Below are 21,881 nucleotides of genomic sequence, written 5' to 3'. Positions count from 1 at the left end.
AAGTTACTTAGAGTACCTTTAAAATGTCCATTTAAAGTGCGCCTTATTAAAAAACCCCAGACTTCCACTTTTCTAATTTTGCGTTCTAGTGTATGAAAAAAATGTTGAAAGATCTGTATTGAGAGAATTCTTGATTGCATTGTTGTCTGGGGTTTAGTCATTCATCCATGAGAAGAGTATCTTTTTCTAGCTAACAAATGATTGTTTATTCACGGTGACCACCCAATATCCTGCACATGCAGGTCCTGGCATGTCTTGCCCTGTCAGAGATGTTCTTTTTGAAGTTTCAGTAGTTCACAAATAAACCTCCCTCCATCCCATGGATGCAATTACAGCACAAGGCTGTTTACTCAATGCATATCAAGCATGTTTTGATCGTGCTCTTTGTTCTATAATATTATATGAACTTTTTGTTTTTCTCAGTTTGACCTTTGTTGTACCAGCTAACAACCCGTTTCAGCCAGAATTTGTTTTATGAGGGTGGTTTAAAAACACGGCTGTGACTTTTAAGACTTTATAGCGTACATATAAACCAGCTCACATAAAATGAGTAAATTCATCCGGCAGAAATATGCTGATTATGAGATTCATAAAAATAAAAGGAATTAATAAATGTACACAGGAACTTTAATTATAACAGCCATGTGCTTGTATTGGTATTCAAACATGGCAAGAATGTTAAATGCTCATAGGTTATTAAAGAAGATTGTTCCAGATGTTTTCATGTATTTCTTTCCTTAATATACCGCATAATTCAGAAAGCAGTTTTGCCCAATTTAGAAATCACAGATGGTGCATTTAGTCTTAGCCACAACAGCAACTAAGTGCAGTAATTAATCAAGACTGAAGAATCTTGTTTCGATGTATAGGCTTGCATTCAATTGTATTTTTAACTTTTGAAAGACTAGGTTGCAATTGTATAGGACACAGACTTTAATACTAACTTGAACTGATACACACAAAAGATTTGGGTCAGTAAGGTTTTCTTTTTGTAAGAAATTAAGGACACATTTTTTAATTGATCAAATGTGCCAGTAAAGACATTTATAAAGTAACAAAATGTTTCTGATGTACTTGCATCAAAAATATGTACAATTTACTTATTGTGTCCATGTTGTATTATTGAGGTGAGATACAGGTACAGTTAGATACAGGTTTGGTAGTATTGGTAGGTTTAAGGGTGGGTTAAGTTGTAAGGGAAATGTCAACAGTGTAATTATAGATGTAATTACAGAAATTAATAACATGTAATTTTAGCAGGTATTCTTTAAATATAAGTAGGATGAAAAACAAGTATGTACTAAATAAGTGCATTGTATCAAATGATTCATTTAAATGTTAGTACATACTAGGTATACCAGTTTTGAAAAATCAAGTTGAAAACTGATTGGTCCATAGTTATGGAACATTCTCTGTTGACACTTCCACTATGGCATATTGTAGATTGAAAATTTTGACTTGTGTAAATTCCTTCACATTCATGATGTATTGCCATGACTTGTATTTGATATGTAACGTGTCATGATGTATACTCAGCCCTAAACAGCACATTCATTTATATCTACACTTCCATAAAAACCAAAAACAAATCTGGAAATGACAAAGGCAACTGTGAAAACTAGAAGACACTGTACAGTTTTTTAAATTTATTTTTACAAAAAAAATTGTTTTGTAGGTAGAGAGGGCTTATTCCATCTGCGGCACTATTGAGTACATGGCACCCGAGATTGTAGCAGGAGGAGAGTCAGGTCATGACAAGGTATAGTGAACCGCTCATCCATTCACCACATTTTAAGTGCTGTTTAATAACGTGTCATTTTCTTAAATTATGCACAGTAGCTTTATGTTTGACTTTTATTAAACAGTGATTCATTCATTCATTTTTTTTATGATCCAGCATACATTTGAATGTGCTGTTGGGAATATAACCAGTGCGATGTACCAATGTTCTCCTGCAGGCGGTGGACTGGTGGAGCATGGGAGTTCTGATGTATGAGCTGTTGACTGGAGGCTCTCCTTTCACTGTTGATGGCAACGAGAACTCTCATTCTGATATTGCAGAGTAAGACCAGCACATACATGCACCCATACATAATGGGATGAGAATTGAAAGGAATTTAAAAGGGATAGTTCACCCAGAAATTAAAATTCTGTCATCATTTACTTACCCTCAAGTTGTGTCAAACCTCTATAAAATTCTTTCTTCTGGTGAACACAAAAGAAGATATTTTGAAGTGACAAAATAGTTGATGGACCCCACTGACTTCCATTAGTATTGTTTTTCTCCATACTATGGAAGTCAATCGGGCCCATCAACTGTTTGAACTTAAGGGTGAGTAAATGATGATTTTGGGTATCCATTTTACCGTTTTGGTTATGATTATGATTCTTCTTAGCATCTCTGGTTCAACTAACAATTATTTAAATTGCATCAAAATACATGATGTGTACAGTGAAATTTTATGACTGAGAAGTAATTTATTCAAGAATCAGACTTGGATCTGAACGTGATAGACAATAAACGGATCTGAAAATTAAAATGTTTAAATTGGAACTTGCTCTGAATAAGAACTGCTTCTTGGTTCCATACCCTAGTTCTCTGTACGCCTTTATGTGGTTAAACACCAGTTTCCTTTTCATTATCTAGAAGTCCATCTTGTTTTGAAATCATGAGTTGAATATTTGGTTGCATCAGCATGAGTACAAAATAGCATCAGATTATCTACTTAAAGCTGCACTTGTTCAATTCAAATACAAATCTGCAGGAACGGGATGGTTTAAATAATCCTCTTTCTTTGCCCAATAGGAGAATTATGAAAAAGGATCCCCCATTCCCCAAAGACATGGGCCCACTATCCAAAGACATTATCCAGCGACTGCTAATTAAAGACCCAAAGAAGAGGCTAGGCTCTGGCCCCTCAGGGGCCCAGAATGTGAAAAGCCATCCATTTTACCAGGCAAGACAAAAATGTATCATTTAATTTTTACCCCCACAAAAACTAATAATAATTAAAAAAACAGAACTATTTCCCTTGTCATTTTGTTGGCTTGTTTAAATCCATTCAGGCTTTGAGGGACCAACATCAAAAATGTTTGACTCTTGTTGCTTTAGAAAATGAATTGGGAGGATCTAGCTGCTAAGAAGGTTCCAGCCCCTTTTAAACCTGTAATTCGTGATGAGCTGGATGTGAGCAACTTTGCGGAGGAGTTTACGGAGATGGACCCGACCTATTCTCCAGCAGCACTTCCAAACAACTGTGACCGCATCTTCCAGGTAGCGGAATTAATAACTATTCTGTAATGACAGATGTTTTTGGTCATTGTGGATCGTGCCGCTGTCATAACATGATGCATAAAAGTAAGGAATTTAAGATAGAAATGTATTACTTTTGCACAATATTCCAATATTCAGCAACAATAAATATAATAATTCTCATTTATAACATCAATGTGAATAAAAGTGCAAATGATAAAATCAAATATTATTGCTGAAATTTTATGAACATGCACTACTGTTTAAAAGTTTGGTGTCTATACAATTATTTTAATGTTTTTTTCTCTTTGCTTACCAAGGCTCACCTTAAAATAACAAATCTTTTTTTCAAATGTATTTTAAAATATAATGTATTCGTTGACCAAGCTGAATATTCAGCATCATTATTCCAATCTTTAGTGTCACATGATCCTTTAGAAATCACCCTAAGATGCTGATTTGCTGCTCATAAAAGATTTTGTATTATCATCAATGTTGAAAGCAGTTCAGGTTTTTGTGGAGAACATGATCTTTTTGTGTGTGTGTTTGTGGATTCTTTGACGAATAGAAAGATTCAGCATTTATTTGAGACAGAATTTTTAATTTGTCACTTGTGATCAATGTAATGCATGGTTACATAAACATGTTAATTAAAATCTTACTGAGCTCAAACATTTGCACTTAAACTCCAAAATATTTCAGCGTTCATAGTAATTCCAAAATAACTCAATATCAGCTGATTCCTTTGCCAAGACAATATACCAGTCTATCATTAATGTTGACTAATGTGTGATCTACCTAAACCAGTGTTGATTCACATTGAGCATTTATTTACGACACTGAGAATGAACTTCTGCAAAGGAGTGGACATTTGATGCTACGTTAGGATATAATTGTTCAGTTAACCCTTCATTATTAGTAAGCAGGATGTACTGAAGTGGAAATGGGCAAGTCAGCCTTTATAATGATCACTTATGCAACGTGAGCCCGGCTGTCTGTGTTGGTTTTCAGATGAATTAGAGAGCTGTTTGGAGATGTAATTATGGTGATATGGAGATGGTTTCAAGCATCAGATGTGAATAACTATTTTTGATGCGGCTTGATCCATAACGTTGCCTATAGCATGATGCCAGCTGAAATGGGAGGCTGCGAAAGAGATGGTGTCTATGATTGCCTTCTGAATCCTTCAGTCTGGCGGATCAATGCCGCCATTAAACGGCTCTGTCATGGAATAAAAGGTCGGCGTCTGCGAGAACAACCATGTCTGGCTCAATTACTCCTTCAACCTTTGATTACCAACTTCATCTTGGCTTTTCTGAGCGTTCGCCTTTCATGTACGCTGGAATTTTGATCCTTCATAATTCTCGGGCGGTACAATTGCAGCGACGTCTGCAATGATAACTTTCGAAGCGCTCCACCACGCACACACATGCATAGCCGCATATAAACCCAGCCACCCCCTCAAACTCCTCACAAACTGAAATTAAGCTGCATTAGAGGACTGTGATAATTTGAAAAGCAGGGCAATCAAATACCTTGGCTTAGCAATTAAAAGCATTTCAACCATTCATCTCTTCATCCTTCCGTCCACTCCTCCGCCCATGTAGCACACAGCTGCAGTCTGGCCGCGTAAGTGGGACATGGGCTGGCGGAGGCTTTATTTAGATGGGCGCACATGATGCAGTCTTCGCAGACAATGTGACTGGAGTCCCTCAGCATGTAGGATTTGCAGAAATGCAAAGGCCATGTAGTTCCTTCAGTGACCCTGAAACTTCCTCTGCATTAGTTCCCTCTTCTTTTAGTGAGTGTGTTTATAGATGTTTGTATCTGCAGGGCTATTCCTTCATGGCTCCCTCCATCCTCTTTAAGAGGAATGCGGTGATGGATGACCCGGCTCAGCTGTGCGGTGGGTCAGAGAGGCCGGGCTCTGCTGCTGTTGCCCGTAGCGCTATGATGAAGGTCAGTCTCCATATTGCTGTGTTGTAAAATCATTACAACATTTGAAGCAGACGTGTGTCTTTTATTTTTCATTTTAAAGGACAACTCAAATAGTGAAAAATAACCCTAGGGGTAATTACCACATGGTTACCGAGTAGATTGTTCTCTGGGATGCATTTTCATGAAAGTAGAATGTAAAGAGTTTTATCTCTAAAAACAGATATAACGTTTGTATATGGGGCATGGAATAAGTACAATTAAATCGCAAGTTAATACCACTAACAAGACTCAAAATAGCCTCACATTAACACAGAAGAATAATGAGAGTCCCTACATGCAAACCCGAAGCATTGAGAACTTTGTAAGTGTACAAACAGTTTAATAAGAATATACTTAATAAAGACAGTACATTACGCGTTTACAGACAAGCGCCATCTTGGAAAAAAATCTTGACCAGTCGAGCCACGAATGCTTTGAAAGCTTAACTCTCATAGAAATTAATTTGAGAAGTTAAAACACTTACATTGCTCCGCATAGCTCCGCTTACATTAATGCCTGCAGCTGCGAGCTGAGCTGTGAGTGCGATCTCCCACCCCCCATGGGCGGGTTGAAAACATGCAGAAATGGCTCCGTCTGCTGGCTGTAGTCTTTAGCCTCTGGCCAAAAATTGCTCCGATGATGCAAATTGACAATATTTGCATGATCATTCGAATATACTCCAGGGTTTCTACTGATAGAAAGCCATATGCTAATCGCTGAAGTAACCCTTTAATATTTTATTTGGTTGCATTTATATATTTTATTATCTCAAAAAGAAGAAACACAACATTGAATAATTAACACTGGTTGTAAATTTTAGGTCATATGGAGCTAGATGGAGTGAGTTGGTATTTAGCAGAAATGTGCATTAAAGGGATAGTTCACCCAAATGTAAATTATAAAAATTATCCCATAATTTAATCACTCTCAAACCATATAATCAGCGTTATATAAAAAAATGTCTGGCTAATCCAAGTTTATAATGGCAGTAAATGGCAGCCCAAAATTTGAAGACCAAAAAAGTGCATCCATCCATTATAAAAGTAATCCACACGGCTCCAGGGGGTTAATAAAGGCCTTCTGAATCAATGGGTTTTTGTTAAAAAATAAATATAAAAAAAATCAATATTTAACATGCTATACAATATCTAGCTTTCTGCGAACTGCTTTCCGTATTCACATCAGATGTGAATGAAGCGTTAAGCGTGAGTGATTTATATGTCAAGTCGATCCAAAGATTGAAAAGACATTCTGAGGCGCAGTTCACGCGAATGAGGCAGCACCGATGACGGTGTTTCGGGCGTTGAAAAATCTGACCTTTGGCAGTACTTCATAGAAGCAGGAATAAAAAGGTTCTTGCTTGGGCGAAAATTAATCAAGGTCATACAATCTGGTAACTTGTAAAAAATAACATGAAATGAGTAAACACAAAATGTTCAAGCCTCCAACTACACACAAATAACGTGATTTATTTGTTGTGTCTGGTGTGAACACACAGTAACACCTCTCGCAGTTCAAAATGCTTAGGCTACATCCAACGTCATCGCCACGCCAGTTACACTTTTTCTGTAAGTTGAAAAAGTCCAGTATCTATATATGCAATAGTAATGCAAGTGCAATAATAATCCATGCTACTACACACTTGTACAAAAAATAATTACTAGTTAGTCTTGCACTCTATATGGCATTTTGCTAATACTTTGTGCAACTTTATATATTTTATATGATGATTTAATGTCTTTAGCTTTTACATTGCATTTATTTATTGTATATTTATGCTTAATTATTCATATGTATTAACAATTTCATTTATTACCCCTCCCTTTGGAAAGCACATAGAGAAGCTACAGTGGCCGACACAGGATAAATATGTCGTTGTCTCCTTTAACTGTTATATTTTAGCATATGTATTGTTAACTACTTGTGTTGTTTTATTTTAAATGGATAGTGAATTTTCGAATGCACCTTTGGGATTGTCAGTAATTTCATTGTGCTACATAATAAAGTAATTGAACTCCAGAAGCAGAGTTTGACACATGTGGATTAGAATATGGTCATTTTAAGTAAATTAATGCCATCGTTTCCATTGACCTCTAACTTCTGACAAATTGACCATAGGACTCCCCATTCTACATGAACTATGAGATGGACCTGAGGGAGAATGCTCTGGGAGAGGGAAGCTTCTCCATCTGCAGACAATGTACTCACAAGAAGACTGGACAAAAATATGCTGTAAAAATCGTCAGTAAAAGGTACCAACTATGCAACCTTACAATAGAGTATTTTGATCTATTTAAATTTCAGTTGTATTATATACAGGTCCTTCTCAAAAAATGAGCATATTGTGATAAAGTTCAGTATTTTCCATAATGTAATGATAAAATTTAAACTTTCATATATTTTAGATTCATTGCACACCAACAGAAATAATTAAGGTCTTTTATTTTTTATTTTATTTTTTTCAATTTTCCTATTTCGCATATTTCATCCGACCAATAAAAGAAGAGTTTTATACAAAAAAAAGTCAACCTTCAAATAATTATGTTCAGTTATGCACTCAATACTTGGTCGGGAATCCTTTTGCAGAAATTACTGCTTCAATGCGGCGTGGCATGGAGGCAATCAGCCTGTGGCACTGCTGAGGTGTTAAGGAGGCCCAGGATGCTTCGATAGCGGCCTTAAGCTCATCCAGAGTGTTGGGTCTTGCGTCTCTCAACTTTCTCTTCACAATATCCCACAGATTCTCTATGGGGTTCAGGTCAGGAGAGTTGGCAGGCCAATTGAGCACAGTAATACCATGGTCAGTAAACCATTTACCAGTGGTTTTGGCACTGTGAGCAGGTGCCAGTTCGTGCTGAAAAACGAAATCTTCATCTCCATAAAGCTTTTCAGCAGATGGAAGCAGGAAGTTCTCCAAAATCTCCTGATAGCTAGCTGCATTGACCCTGCCCTTGATAAAACACAGTGGACCAACACCAGCAGCTGACATGGCACCCCAGACCATCACTGACTGTGGGTACTTGACACTGGACTTCAAGCATTTCGGCATTTCCTTCTTCCCAGTCTTCCTCCAGACTCTGGCACCTTGATTTCCGAATGACATGCAAAATTTGCTTTCATCCGAAAAAAGTACATTGGACCACTGAGCAACAGTCCAGTGCTGCTTCTCTGTAGCCCAAAAGTGGCTTGACCTGGGGAATGCAGCACCAGTAGCCCATTTCCTGCACACGCCTGTGCACGGTGGCTCTGGATGTTTCTACTCCAGACTCAGTCCACTGCTTCCGCAGGTCCCCCAAGGTCTGGAATCGGTCCTTCTCCACAATCTTCCTCAGGGTCTGGTCACCTCTTCTCGTTGTGCAGCGTTTTTTGCCACACTTTTTCCTTCCCACAGACTTCCCACTGAGGTGCCTTGATACAGCACTCTGGGAACAGCCTATTCGTTCAGAAATTTCTGTCTGTGTCTTACCCTCTCGCTTGAGGGTGTCAATGATGGCCTTCTGGACAGCAGTCAGGTCGGCAGTCTTACCCATGATTGCGGTTTTGAGTAATGAACCAGGCTGGGAGTTTTTAAAAGCCTCAGGAATCTTTTGCAGGTGTTTAGAGTTAATTAGTTGATTCAGATGATTAGGTTAATAGCTCATTTAGAGAACCTTTTCATGATATGCTAATTTTGGGTTTTCATGAGCTGTATGCCAAAATCATCATTATTAAAACAATAAAAGACCTGAAATATTTCAGTTGGTGTGGAATGAATCTAAAATATATGAAAGTTTAATTTTTATCATTACATTATGGAAAATAATGAACTTTATCACAATATGCTAATTTTATGAGAAGGACCTGTAATAGTCATGGAAGTTATTTATACTGCTCATTTATTGTTTTGCAGAATGGAGGCACAGACACAAAAAGAGATTGCTGCTCTCAAACTGTGTGACGGACACCCCAACATAGTCAAACTACATGAAATCTACCATGACCAGGTATGACAGCGTTTGAGACTGAAACCTAGAGCTCCTGTGCACATCAAAGGCTCATTCATTCAAAGAACTGGGCTTGTTTGAATAAGTTTGAACCCTCTTTGTCCTCACACCTGCCGCAGATTTAATTCTCTCCTGTTCATAAACTGTCCTCTTCGTTTTCACTGTACTTCTTAATTACTTAATTACATCCATTCTTTATCAGATGCAGCACCAAAGAAGGTTAAAACTAACTGGGTTGCATTTCTTAAAAGCATCGAAAGCCTATGTAGATTGTAGAACCATCGAGCACCAATGGTCTCTACAATCATCTTCGCTCACAATGCTTTTGAGAAACACAGCTCTGGAAAAATAACACCATGGTTGGGTTTCAATACCGTATTTACTGGTTTAATATGTGCGCACTCTTTTCCTAAAGAAAAAAAAACAGATTTACATTAACTGATGGAAGTACAAGTCCTCGCAAGGCAGCAGGACAATGGAAGTCCATTAGGTTTGGTTTTTCATTGTTGTGACAGCTGTGTTTGATATAGATTAAACAAATGGAAGAAAAAAGACAGATTACAATACACTATGCTAATCTAAGCAAGAAAGAAGACAAATCAGAATTCATTATGCAAATGTTATGACTACATTGTGAGTAATGTATATATATATGACCCGTGCTGGCAAAACTTAGTCAGAATGTGCACTGGCTGATTACGAGCTAGAGGCAAAAGAAGTAAAAAAATGTCAATTTTGATTGAATTTGACGTTTTCATAAAAATGTGTTCATTAAGCCCTCGTGTAGCAACACAAATGCTCCAAATAGCAATTAAACATCTAAAAGTATCCTTTATTGTATGTTTTCTGAGACAACATTTCCATTGCCCATGAAAAATGCGATTTTTCTCAACTTTATGTAAATTCATAGCGAATTCTCGATGGCATGAGTCTGAACCAATGAAATGTGATTTTCAAAATTATGCTTATGTAAAGAAAAGATCTTACTCTTGCTGACTGACAGATCCTAAGTGTGTGCACAAAGTCACTTAAAGCTTACATACAGCACCTTTAAATATCTGTCTGTTTATAATACACTGGTGCCAAGGGGAGCAAAGGCTGGCCCATGTAGTCCAATCCAACAGAAAAGCTATTGTAGGTCAGATTGCTCAAAAAGTTAATGCTGGTTCTGATAGAAAGGTGTCAGAATACAGTGCATCGCAGTTTGTTGCGTATGGGGCTGCATAGCCGCAGACCAGTCAGGGTGCCCATGCTAAACCCTGTTCAGTGCCCAGTAGTGGGCACATGAGCATCAGTACTGGACCACGGAGCAATGTAAGTAGGTGGCCTGGTGTGATGAATCATGTTATCTTTTACATCACGTAGATGGCCGTGTGCATGTGTGTCTACCTGGGGAATACATGGCACCAGGATGAACTCTGGGAAGAAGGCAAGCTGGTGAAGGCAGTGTGATGCTTTGGGCAATGTTCTGCTGGGAAACTTTGGTTCCTCCATCCATGTATATGTTACTTTGACACATACCTACCTAAGCATTTTTTTAGACTGTAATGGACCCAGTTGATCTAGGGGAGGAACGCAACAGAAATATATGGTTGTTGATAAATGAATTTGCAACGGCAGGGGAAAACTGACTCCAGGCCCAGAATGGCTACATAACCAACAACCAGTCAATTGTAGCAAAAGAGAGTAGTTGATTAACAATTTAACAAAAGAAAATAATAAAAGGGGCATCAACTTCAGAAAGGGGCAAGGCCAAAGAACAAACATAACAAAGGTAACTCCATCAACTAACTATGTTAAAAAAGAAAGAAAACAAAGTACAACAGGCTAAGCTAACTCCCTATCTAACATAACCAGGAGAAAAGAGGTAATGCAGAACAAAATGACACCCACCTTCCTACTAACCTAAAATAAAAACATAGCTTAATCAGTATTTAACCTGACACTTTAAGTTAACAATCACTACTTTCTTTGAAGTCTTAGTCATAAGCATTCGGACGGTAATTGTTTCTTATGTGGACGTCCGTAAAATAAATTTGCATGCCACCTCAATGATAAAACTTGTGCATTCGGATGGTGATTTATTCCCAGTGGAGGAGCGAGTTTTGTGGTCATGCGCACCTGGGAACGTGTAGCTCATGTGGTCAGTCAAATGATTGTTTGTCTGCTGTAAAAATGTCATATGCTTGGAATAATAAGGATAAAATCATATTTAATTTAATAATAGGAAATTATTAATTATTTAATTATGTTTAAAAAAGGAAGATGTCATTTAAAAAGTGTTGGAATGAGCGGAAATAAGTTAATACAATACTGCAAATTTAACCTTTATAATGTTAATGACTGCTGTAAAAAATGTTTTTCTTATCTTGCTCTTTTGAGCAGTGATGAAAGCTTATTCTTGTAAATACTTTGCAGCATTTCAGTAATAAAAGTGTAGGCTAGATCTTTAAAATGCATCCAAATTAAAGGGAAACACAACAATACGGTGCTCCGCTGTAGTCAAAAAGGCTGTGGTGGAAAAACAGTTAATTCTGAAGTGATATTTTCTTGAAAATATCAGAGATGTGGATTCAGACAGCAATTAAATCACCACAGGACCTTGGTGTTTGTCAAAAAACAGTAGGTTATTCGGCTGGGTTTTTTTACACGGGTGGTGGGAGAAAAATACTTATGACCCCATGAGAAACAATTACCATCCAAATAGGACTATTCATGTAAATAATGAGACACAAGTTCTACTTCAGTAATCTCATCACATTTGAGATACAGATTCACCAGTACTCAAACTAAAAGCTTGAGAACCACCAGTCTGGGGATGAAGATGAGAACTCAGCCATTGCACATCGTCAAAAATAAAAAAATATTTTTATTGTGGTTTTCAGACAGCAAAAACAGACAATAACAGACAACAAGACCCTTCATTCAACACAAATCTGTGCAATATGACAAAGAAAAAAAAAAGTAGACAATATACATAGCAAACCTGTGCTACAAGTATAAATCAATTGCAGAAAGTTATTATTACACTGTAAAAAAATGTGGTTGGTTTTTGTTGGTTTAACTTAAAAAAGTCAGTAACCCGGTTGCCTTAAAATTGTGAGTTTATTGAAATTAAAACTTTAAGTTGATACAATGAAGGAAATTTGTTTAATAAATAGAAACTCAAAATGTTTTTGTATCTGAACCACATAAAACATTTGGTAAATCATGAAAATAGCACTATTTGGCATGTTTCACTGCATCATCAGAAATAAAACACACACAATTACCCAATATGCTTACAAAATATTTAAATAATATTTTAATAAAGGTTGTCGAATCTCAAAAAATGTTCATTGTATTAACTCAAAATTTTAAGGCAACCAGGTAACTTTTTTTCTAAATAATTTTTTACAGTGTACAGATCTTAAAATTTTCAAATTTTGCAGCTTTCCCGGAAATTGAGTATCTAATTCTTTCAAGATGTAATGTTGAAATGTAATGTTAGTCTGGTTAGCCAGTCGGAAATGAGAGGCCTAGTGTTTTTCTTGCAGAAAAGCAAGATAACTTTCTTAGCTATAATCATACCATATTGAACAGGTAACCGTACCTTTGAACTGAGAGACTCTAATGAGTCTGACCAACCAAGAATTGCTATCATTCGGTCAGGAAGCAAAACACAGTTATAGACCATAGCAAAAAACTGGAAAATTTATAGCCAAAAACTGGGTACCCTCGGCAGCCTTACACTTATCACATAGGGGAGACCGAAGAATAGAATTTGCTAAGCTTTGTTTTAGAATAGTGAAGTCTATGTAATACCTTGTACTGAATAAGTTGATGTCTTGAATTTATAGAACAAGAGTAAACAGATAAAAGACATTTGTCCTAATCAGTCTCAGAAACCTGAATCCCTAAGTCTTCTTACCAAGCATTTTTTAAATGAAGGGAAGAAAAGTCTGCATTATCTTTAAAAGCATTTACAAATAAGGATATAAGGCCTTTAGTGTAAGGAGAGTTGGAAAATAAATCAAATATTTTACATTCTGAAGGCAACCTTTCAAAATGTGTAATATTTATACGAACATAGTTCCTGACTTGAAGATTTCTGAAAAAGTGAGAAACGGGAAGGTCAAATCTCTCTCTGAGTAGAGAAAAGGAGGAAAATGCGTCATTTACATACAAATCTCTCATACTGCCAATTCCTTTACCTTGCCATTCCATAAAAACTTTATCTGTAAGCGAGGGTGTTAGCTGCATTTTAAATATGCTCTCTTCTCTCCCATCATCCACAGCAAAGTTCTAATTAGTAACATCAGGTGGTGATACTGGTTCTGCGGGAAGAGAGAGACAGGGAGAGAAACAACAAAAGCATAGCTTGGCCGAACAAAAGAACCTTACAGCTCTGGACATAACAGACCATGTACACCCTTTCATGGAAACGGTATTCTCTGGTGGCCTGTTTCAGCAGGATTAAATGCCCTGCTGCCACAAAGCAATAATAGTTCAGGAGTGGTTTGAGGAGCATCACAACGAGTTTGAGGTGTTGACTTGGTCTCTAAAAATCTCAATCCACTTGAGCATCTGTGGAACAAAAAAGTCTGCTCCATGGAGGCCCCTACCTGACAGCCTACAGGACTTAAAAGATCTGTTGCTAACATCTTGCTGCCAGATACCACAGCACACCTTCACGGGTCTAGTGGAGTCTATGCCTCGGGTCAGGGCTGTTTTAACAGCAAAAGGGTGACCAACACAATATTAGTAAGGTGGTCATAATGTTATGCCTGATTGGTGTGTGTGTGTGTATGTGTATATATATACAATTATATATATATATGTGTGTATATATATATGTGTGTATATATCTGTATATATGTATATATATATATACATATATGTGTGTGTATATATAACAATTTAAAAAAGTTTTAAAAGTTATCCTTCAGAAAGCTTTCTCATGCTGATTTGGTGCTCAATAAACATTTCTTATTAATGTTGTAAACAGTTATGCTGCTTAAACGCTTACTTCAGCAAATTAGCATATGGCTTTGTATCAGTAGAAACCCTGGATATGCAAATGATTGTGCTTCCCCCCTCATATCCCCCTGAGACAAGAGATTTATGCATTTTATTTCTGGAAAAATATTTCCTATGATGCAAATTGACGATATTTGCATCATAGGAGGAGGAATGTTTGGCCAAAGGCTAAAGACTACAGCCAGCAGAGGGAGACATTTCCGCATGTTTTGAATCTGCGCATGGAGGATGGGAGATCACACTACGAGCTCACCTCGCAGCTACAGGCACTCATTTAAAGGTCCCGATCTTCGCGATTCCATCTTTCAAACTTTAGTTAGTGTGTAATGTTGCTGTTAGAGCATAAATTATACCTGTAAAATTATAAAGCTCAAAGTTCAATGCCAAGCAAGATATTTTATTTAACAGAAGTTCCCTTTCTAAGCCTACAGCGAACGGCCGGTTTGGACTACACCCCTGCACTTACTTGCAGGAATGACGTCACTAGAACCGTTTGTTGACTAACCCTCCGCCCAGTCTTGTTGCTCTCCCACGTGGAGAAGAGCACGCATTCAGCGCTTGTATCTCCCTGTTATGGTAAGAGGCGGGACCTTTCCGAGCAAAGTGCGCTAAGCTGCTGTCCAATCACAACACGGGAAGCACTGGCCCAATCAGAACTCATTACGTAGTTCTAAAGGAGGGACTTCTCAAATTAATTTCTATGAAAGTAAAGCTTGCAAAGGCATGAACTGAAACGCACCAGACTGAACTCGCGTTGTAAATGTATGCCGCGAGTGTAGTCGAGATTACCTCAGCTCTCATCACGGGAGCTCATCAGCTCATTTATCTCTCTCCTGCAGTTAGTGCTCAGTGCTGTGACTCACTCATTATATTGAACACACACGTTCAGTTTTTAGTTGTAGTGTCTTCTCCAACTCAGTCACAGTAATCAAGTTGGTGGCTTTGGGAATGGCCTCACAGGGCAGCGAAGCATTCTGGGAATTGTAGTCTTTCATCCCCATGAGACAAAAATACATTTCCTGTCTTTTCTCAGTCTAGAAGGCACCAAATTCAAAAAGAATTTCACATTTCTACTACATTGATGACCCAGTTTAAATACAGGTTCATCATCCCAGCGCTGAAAAACCCCTTTAATATTTTGTGAAAAGTGTGATACAGTTCTTCAATCTTTTGAATTGGAAATATTTTGTAATATAATCTTTACTATCACTTTTGATCAATTTAATGTATCATTGCTGAAAAAAAGTATTAATTATCTGCTCTGTTTTTTCCATGTATACAGCACTTTGGTCTGTCAGTGGTCGTTTTTAAATGTGCTCTATAAATAAACTAAACTGAACTTAATTTGACTGTATTATTCATCATCACTGTTGCTGGGGGTTTATTAGGCCTTTATGTGTTTAGCTTGTGTGTGTGTGTGTGTGTGTGTGTGTGTGTGTGTGTGTGTGTGTGTGTGTGTGTGTGTGTGTGTGTGTGTGTGTGTGTGTGTGTGTATGTGTGTGTGGCAGACATCCTGATCCATCATTCTATTCATTAGTATGATAAGCTAGAGTCAGTTGGGCTCCTCTTCAGATCCGTGAAAGTGTGTATGTGTGTGCGTGCCCACTTGCCAATTGAAGGTTATCAACCCCCACGCTCTGTACCCAGTGCCTTGCCCCAGATGAAAAGCAGAGCCGCCCTGCCCGGTCAAGGTCTTTGTTCCTCTATACCAGAGATAATGAGAGATATTAGCTTGCTCTTTTCCATTTGCCTCTCTTTTTTCTTCTGTGCACACACACTTGCACACAGGTTCTATCTCATCCCACCCCCCCATACGGCACCCAAACACTTGTTCTGCCGTTCACTTATTCACACTCATTCAACATATAATGAGACTGAAGCCCATTTAAAAAATCATCTTAAATCTGAACCTTTGCCAAATGATTTGTTCCCGTCTTTCAAAGGCATCATTCCCTCTGACTGTCTGTCATTAAATGTACGTCTGTGCCAAGATAGAAGGACTTCATAATATCTATCGGTCAATTTTATGTAATTGCGAACCATATACCATTCCATGTGGTTATTCCTGCAAATGGTGTGGTTCCTTGTGCTTACTAATTGTATATTTGGACTCTTGCCTCTTTTATTAGGCAGAAGGATAGTAGAAAGCAAGGTCAGCGAGGTTATATTAAGGGGCAATATTTGCTTTATATTAGTCTAGCGAAAGTTATATACTCTCACAAAAACTCCTTTATCACTAAAGCTGTCTACACTGCGAATAAATCACATTTACATTGTATCTGCACTTTTCATGATTAGAGAATCTAAGAGACTGCAGAATTCCTTTTCAGTGAATTTCGTTAGATTCTGATTGGCCATTGTATTCATATGCTAAACAGAAATATGTGTAATTGGTTATAATGCTTAACACTGCAAAAAAAAAAATTGTAAATTAAATGTTTGAAGCAATGTGAGCATATCTGAATGTAGTGCTTAGTGGCTCTGAATTACTTGAGCTCTCTAATATGGTGAATTTATGTTTGTGTGTTTGTATAGCTACACACATATCTTGTTCTGGAGCTCTTGCGAGGTGGAGAGCTTCTGGAGAGGATCAGAAGGAAGCAGCACTTCAGCGAGACGGAGGCTAGCCGTATTATGCGCAGACTGGTGTCTGCCGTCAGCCACATGCATGATGTTGGGGTGGTGCACAGGGACCTCAAACCAGAGGTACAGCATGCCACAACACATCTACTGTCATTGCCGTAGATATACAATCCACGTGTCACAGCGCACTCTAGGCTGAGGTGCCCAAAAGTGCAGGTTGGGCAGAATTTTACATAGTAGTTAGGCATCATAATTGACAAGTCTTGCTTAATTAAAAGGATATGGATTCAAGAAACATCTGCATTGTTAAGTTTATGCTTCTCAGTATTGCTTCTGTTTTTAGTTTGATAAACAGTGAATTAGTAAATGTTTATATTGGTAAACTAATAATGAGATTGTACTGCTTTAGGCTTTATTTATCTGACTGTGTAATAGAGATTTTCTTCAGTCTATCTGTATTTTCTCTTCGTAGAATTTGCTCTTTACTGACGACACTGAGAATTCAGAGATAAAAGTTATTGACTATGGATTTGCACGGCTCAAACCCCCCGACAATCAGCTCCTGAAGACTCCCTGCTTCACTCTTCAGTATGCCGCACCAGAAATCCTGAAATACGATGGTTATGATGAGTCCTGTGACCTCTGGAGTTTAGGAGTCATTTTGGTAAGGCCAGTATTCACATTGTACTTGTCATGCTGGTATATTATGCAATGTGTGGTTACTAGGAACAGATATGTAGACAGTTGACAGCAAGGAGGATTTGAAACGGTCATGTTCACTATGAGTGCTGCTGTGATTATGTATTTTTTTTGGCCAACCCAGAAGTTTGCATTACCCATTAGTTCCCTTATCAAAAATCCTGTAGGATTTTTTCAATTTTTTTCAATTGTTCCATTTTCATTTCCATTTTGGATTAATGTAAAAAAAAAAAATAGTTATGTGACCAACAAAAGATTCTTACACATTTAGTTCATCATGATAATTTTCACTAATGAACACAACTTTTTTACATTTTGAATCCTAAATACAATCCAAATAAAAAGTAAAAAGTAGGCTATAAGCAAACTACACCACGGTTGCATGACTTTCACCATCTTGCTTCCAACAACTCTTTTAATAAAAAAATAAAAATAAAAAAAATCCCTGAAAGACTGAGTTAGAATAGTTTGCAAGCACGCAATTATAAACGGAACATGTCTGTAAAAGTGGACTAGTGAGTAGATGAGTTTACCTGTTCTCAAGTTCCCTTTACGTCACTTGTTAGCATCTGGCTTTTTCAAAACAAGTAAAAAAAAAACACAAGGCAGTATTCTTGGTATATTTTATGTTACAGACGGTTGTGTTAAAAATGTACCTTTTTCAGATATTTTCTTAAAGGGTAAGTTCACCCAAAAATGAAATTTCTTTCATTAATGACTCACCCCAATGTTGTTCCACACCCGTAAGACCTTGTTTACCCTCGGAACACAGTTTAAGATATTTAAGATTTAGTCCGAGGGCTTTCTGTCCTTTGAATGTAAGTGTATGCACACTTTGCTGTCTATGTCCAGAAAGGTAATGAAAACATCATCAAAGTTGTCCATATGTGACATCAGTTGGTTAGTTAGACTCTTTTGAAGCATCGAAAATACATTTTTGTCCAAAAATAACACAATCTATGACTTTATTCAGCATTGTCTTCTCTTCCATGTTGCTCAAATAAAGAATCAAACGGTCATGAATCAGCATATTGAATATTTGAATTCAATACACTGATTCATGACCGTTTTGATTCTTTGTTTGATGAACACGGAAGAGAAGACAATGCTGAATAAAGTCATAGTTTGTGTTATTTTTGGACCAAAATGTATTTTGGTTTTGGTCTTAAAAAAATATGTCATCCCTGCAGCAAGGGAAAGTTATCCCTGGGGCAAGTAATAAATGTGACCCACACCACTCTGGTCACTTGGAAGTTTCTCATTGTTCATTCTTTTTAATGAAAATAAAAAATATATGAGTACTTTCTTCCATTTCTGTATTCACAAGCTTTTATCCTGCTTTATGCAAATGACTTACTCCTTTTGAATATGAATCCATGTCTTGCTGTTTCTGACACTCATTCAGTTGAACACCAGCCAAAATAAACAAAGTATCTAGCCCTTTCCCAAACAGCTTAGCATTGCTGATCAGAGTCATCACATCTACCCTTAAGCGGAGGATTTCAGCCAGAACTTCATTGAGAGAAAGATGAGAGGAGATAGCGAGATGAGCCTGGGGAAGATGTCCTTAGCCGTGTTATTTTTGTGGGTCCATTTCTGCCTCCCTCTGTATAGGGGAGCAGGATTTGACTGGGGGGAGAACAGTAGTGTAGCAGAGTTTGACGAGATGATTTCTGACAGGCTGTGAGCTGAGAGACCCTGCAGCTCTGCACAGCACGGAGAGAGATCATAGCACTGAGAGAGATGAGAGCTTATTTTGCTGTCTACATGTTCTCTATTCTTTGTTCTTTCACTTTCATAACAGTAAAATCTTTATCTCCAATATATTTATAGCGCACACTGATCAACTTCTGTTGTTTTTGAAAGTGCTGTGCTGTACAAAAATAGAGACAATGGCGAACGCACATTACTTATCTGTCCACGACACAATGACTTTTGCAATGTCTAGCACAAGGGGGCGGCAACCTATGGCATGGGTAATTTCTGGAATGTGGGCAAAAGCGAGAGAGCTGTATGTATTTCATTCAGATAAAGTACCTCCCATCTGAATACAGATCTACATTTTGAGGTAATCATTCCACATAGTAACACAACTTGTTTTATTAAATTAAGAGTTAATTATACTATTAAAGTGTGAGAATTAAACTACTCAAGTCAATGAAAGTGCAGTTCTATCAAACCATTAATGCTTTCATTGATATAAACTCCATGAATTTGCATATAGCACAGGAATTGAAGATTAGGTTTACATTACAGTTTTGTGGAGACCCAGCTATGTCGCCTGTTGTTAATGGAACAGTTTACAGTTAACATTTGTAACAAAATGGATCGCTCTGATCAGTAAAAACGCACAAATAACCAAGTGTAAATAGGCCCATTACATAAACACATCTAAAGGATTATTAGGAACACCTGTTTAATTTCTAATCAACCAATCACATGGCGGTTGCTTCAATGCATTTAGGGGTGTGGTCCTGGTCAAGACAATCTCCTGGACTCCAAACTGAATGTCAGAATGGGAAAGATAGGCGATTTAAGCCATTTTGAGCGTGGCATGGTTTTTGGTGCCAGACGGGCCGTCTGAGTATTTCACAATCTGCTCAGTTACTGGGATTTTCACACACAACCATTTCTAGGGTTTAGAAAGAATGGTGTAAAAAGGTACAAACATCCAGTATGCGGCGAAAATGCCTTGTTGTTGCTAGAGGTCAGAGGAGAATGGGCCGACTGATTCAAGCTGATAGAAGAGCAGCTTTGAGTGAAATAACCACTCGTTAGAACCGAGGTATGCAGCAAAGCATTTGTGCACAACCTTGAGGCGGACGGAGGGGCTACAACAGCAGAAGACCCAACTGGTACAACTCATCTCCACTACAAATAGGAAAAAGAGGCTACAATTCGCACAAGCTCACCAAAATTGGACAGTTGAAGACTGGGTAAATGTTGCCTTGTCTGATGAGTCTCGATTCCTTTTGAGACATTCAGATGGTTGAGTCAGAATTTGGCGTAAACAGAATGAGAACATGGATCCATCATGCCTTGTTACCACTGTGCAGGCTGGTGGTGGTGGTGTAATGGTGTGGGGGATGTTTTCTTGGCACACTTTAGGCCCCTTAGTGCCAATTGGGCATTGTTTAAATGCCATGGCCTACCTGAACATTGTTTCTGACCATGTCAATCCCTTTATGACCACCATGTATCCATCCTCTGACAGCTACTTCCAGCAGGATAATGCACCATGTCACAAAGCTCAAATCATTTCAAATTGCTTTCTTGAACATGACAGTGAGTTCACTGTACTAAAATGGCCCCCACAGTCACCAGATCTCAACCCAATAGAGCATCTTTGGGATGTGGTGGAACGGGAGCTTCGTGCCCTGGATGTGCATCCCACAAATCTCCATCAACTGCGAGATGCTATCCTATCAATATGGGCCAACATTTCTAAAGAATGCTTTCAGCACCTTGTTAAATCAATGGCTCGTAGAATTAAGGCAGTTCTGAAGGTGAAAGGGGGTCAAACATAGTATTAGTATGGTGTTCCTGATAATCCTTTAGGTGAGTGTACATATACATATCTTCACATATCACATCTGGCATGACCTTTCCAACGTGATTACGCAATCCATGGCAAGCCACAGAGCAGCACAAGATGAGAAACTTAGGTTAAAAAGTATATAATTTTTATTAGATAAGATAAGACCCTATAACTAGATAAGACCCTATTCCCCGTAGAGCCTCTATAGCCCATTGAAGCCCTTTGAAACTTTGAACATTGAATTGGATCTTTCACATTTTGGTTGCCTCCAATGTTTTCCTCCAAAAACCTAATTTCTTTTTGACTGAAGAAAGAAAGACAGACACCTTGAATGAGATGGGTAAATGGTGAGTAAAATATCAGGGCATTTTTATTTTGAAGTGAACTAATCCTTTAAAGGTGTAATATGTAAGATTTTTGCAGTAAAATGTCCAAAAACCACTAGGTCAGTGTTATATATAGTTTGTTCATTTGAGTACTTAAAATATCCTATATTGTAACTGTTTGTAAATCATGAGAAAATTGCAAAAAATTTAACCAAGGAACCAGGGCGTGTGAGGGAGTCGCCCGTCAATGGCGTAATATCCGCATGATGAAATATTAGTATATCTGTCTCTTATTAGTTATCGCTCCCTGCTTTCTTCCACTGTCATGTTAAAAAACATGAATGCATTCACTTATCCATAAACATTATTTCTCCATAAACATTATTAGATCCATCGGTATGGCAACAAGTTTCATGATTCCTCACTCATTCCAATTTATCATCAGTCTACGCCTCTGTTATTGTTTAAGAGGTTAGCGACCCCCTAGCAGCGAAAAAATGCAT

The 21,881-nt window shown here is 37.8% G+C and overlaps 1 protein-coding gene across 1 annotated transcript in view; it reads left to right on the top strand.

Moving 5' to 3' along the window:
- Positions 1-21,881, top strand: part of rps6ka5 (ribosomal protein S6 kinase, polypeptide 5) — a 41,061-nt gene that overhangs the window by 10,272 nt on the left and 8,908 nt on the right. Inside the window, exons 6-14 of the mRNA XM_067455412.1 lie at positions 1,676-1,759; positions 1,959-2,062; positions 2,807-2,957; positions 3,113-3,274; positions 5,087-5,212; positions 7,349-7,482; positions 9,120-9,213; positions 16,768-16,938; positions 17,288-17,479. Coding sequence (XP_067311513.1) covers positions 1,676-1,759; positions 1,959-2,062; positions 2,807-2,957; positions 3,113-3,274; positions 5,087-5,212; positions 7,349-7,482; positions 9,120-9,213; positions 16,768-16,938; positions 17,288-17,479 — 1,218 coding nt within the window. The remainder of the gene's footprint in view (positions 1-1,675; positions 1,760-1,958; positions 2,063-2,806; positions 2,958-3,112; positions 3,275-5,086; positions 5,213-7,348; positions 7,483-9,119; positions 9,214-16,767; positions 16,939-17,287; positions 17,480-21,881) is intronic.

The sequence above is a fragment of the Pseudorasbora parva genome, chromosome 10 (assembly GCF_024679245.1).
Source record: "Pseudorasbora parva isolate DD20220531a chromosome 10, ASM2467924v1, whole genome shotgun sequence".
Classification (NCBI taxonomy): domain Eukaryota; kingdom Metazoa; phylum Chordata; class Actinopteri; order Cypriniformes; family Gobionidae; genus Pseudorasbora; species Pseudorasbora parva.
Note: the sequence above shows the minus strand (reverse complement) of the source record. Positions and strands in the feature narration are given on the sequence as shown.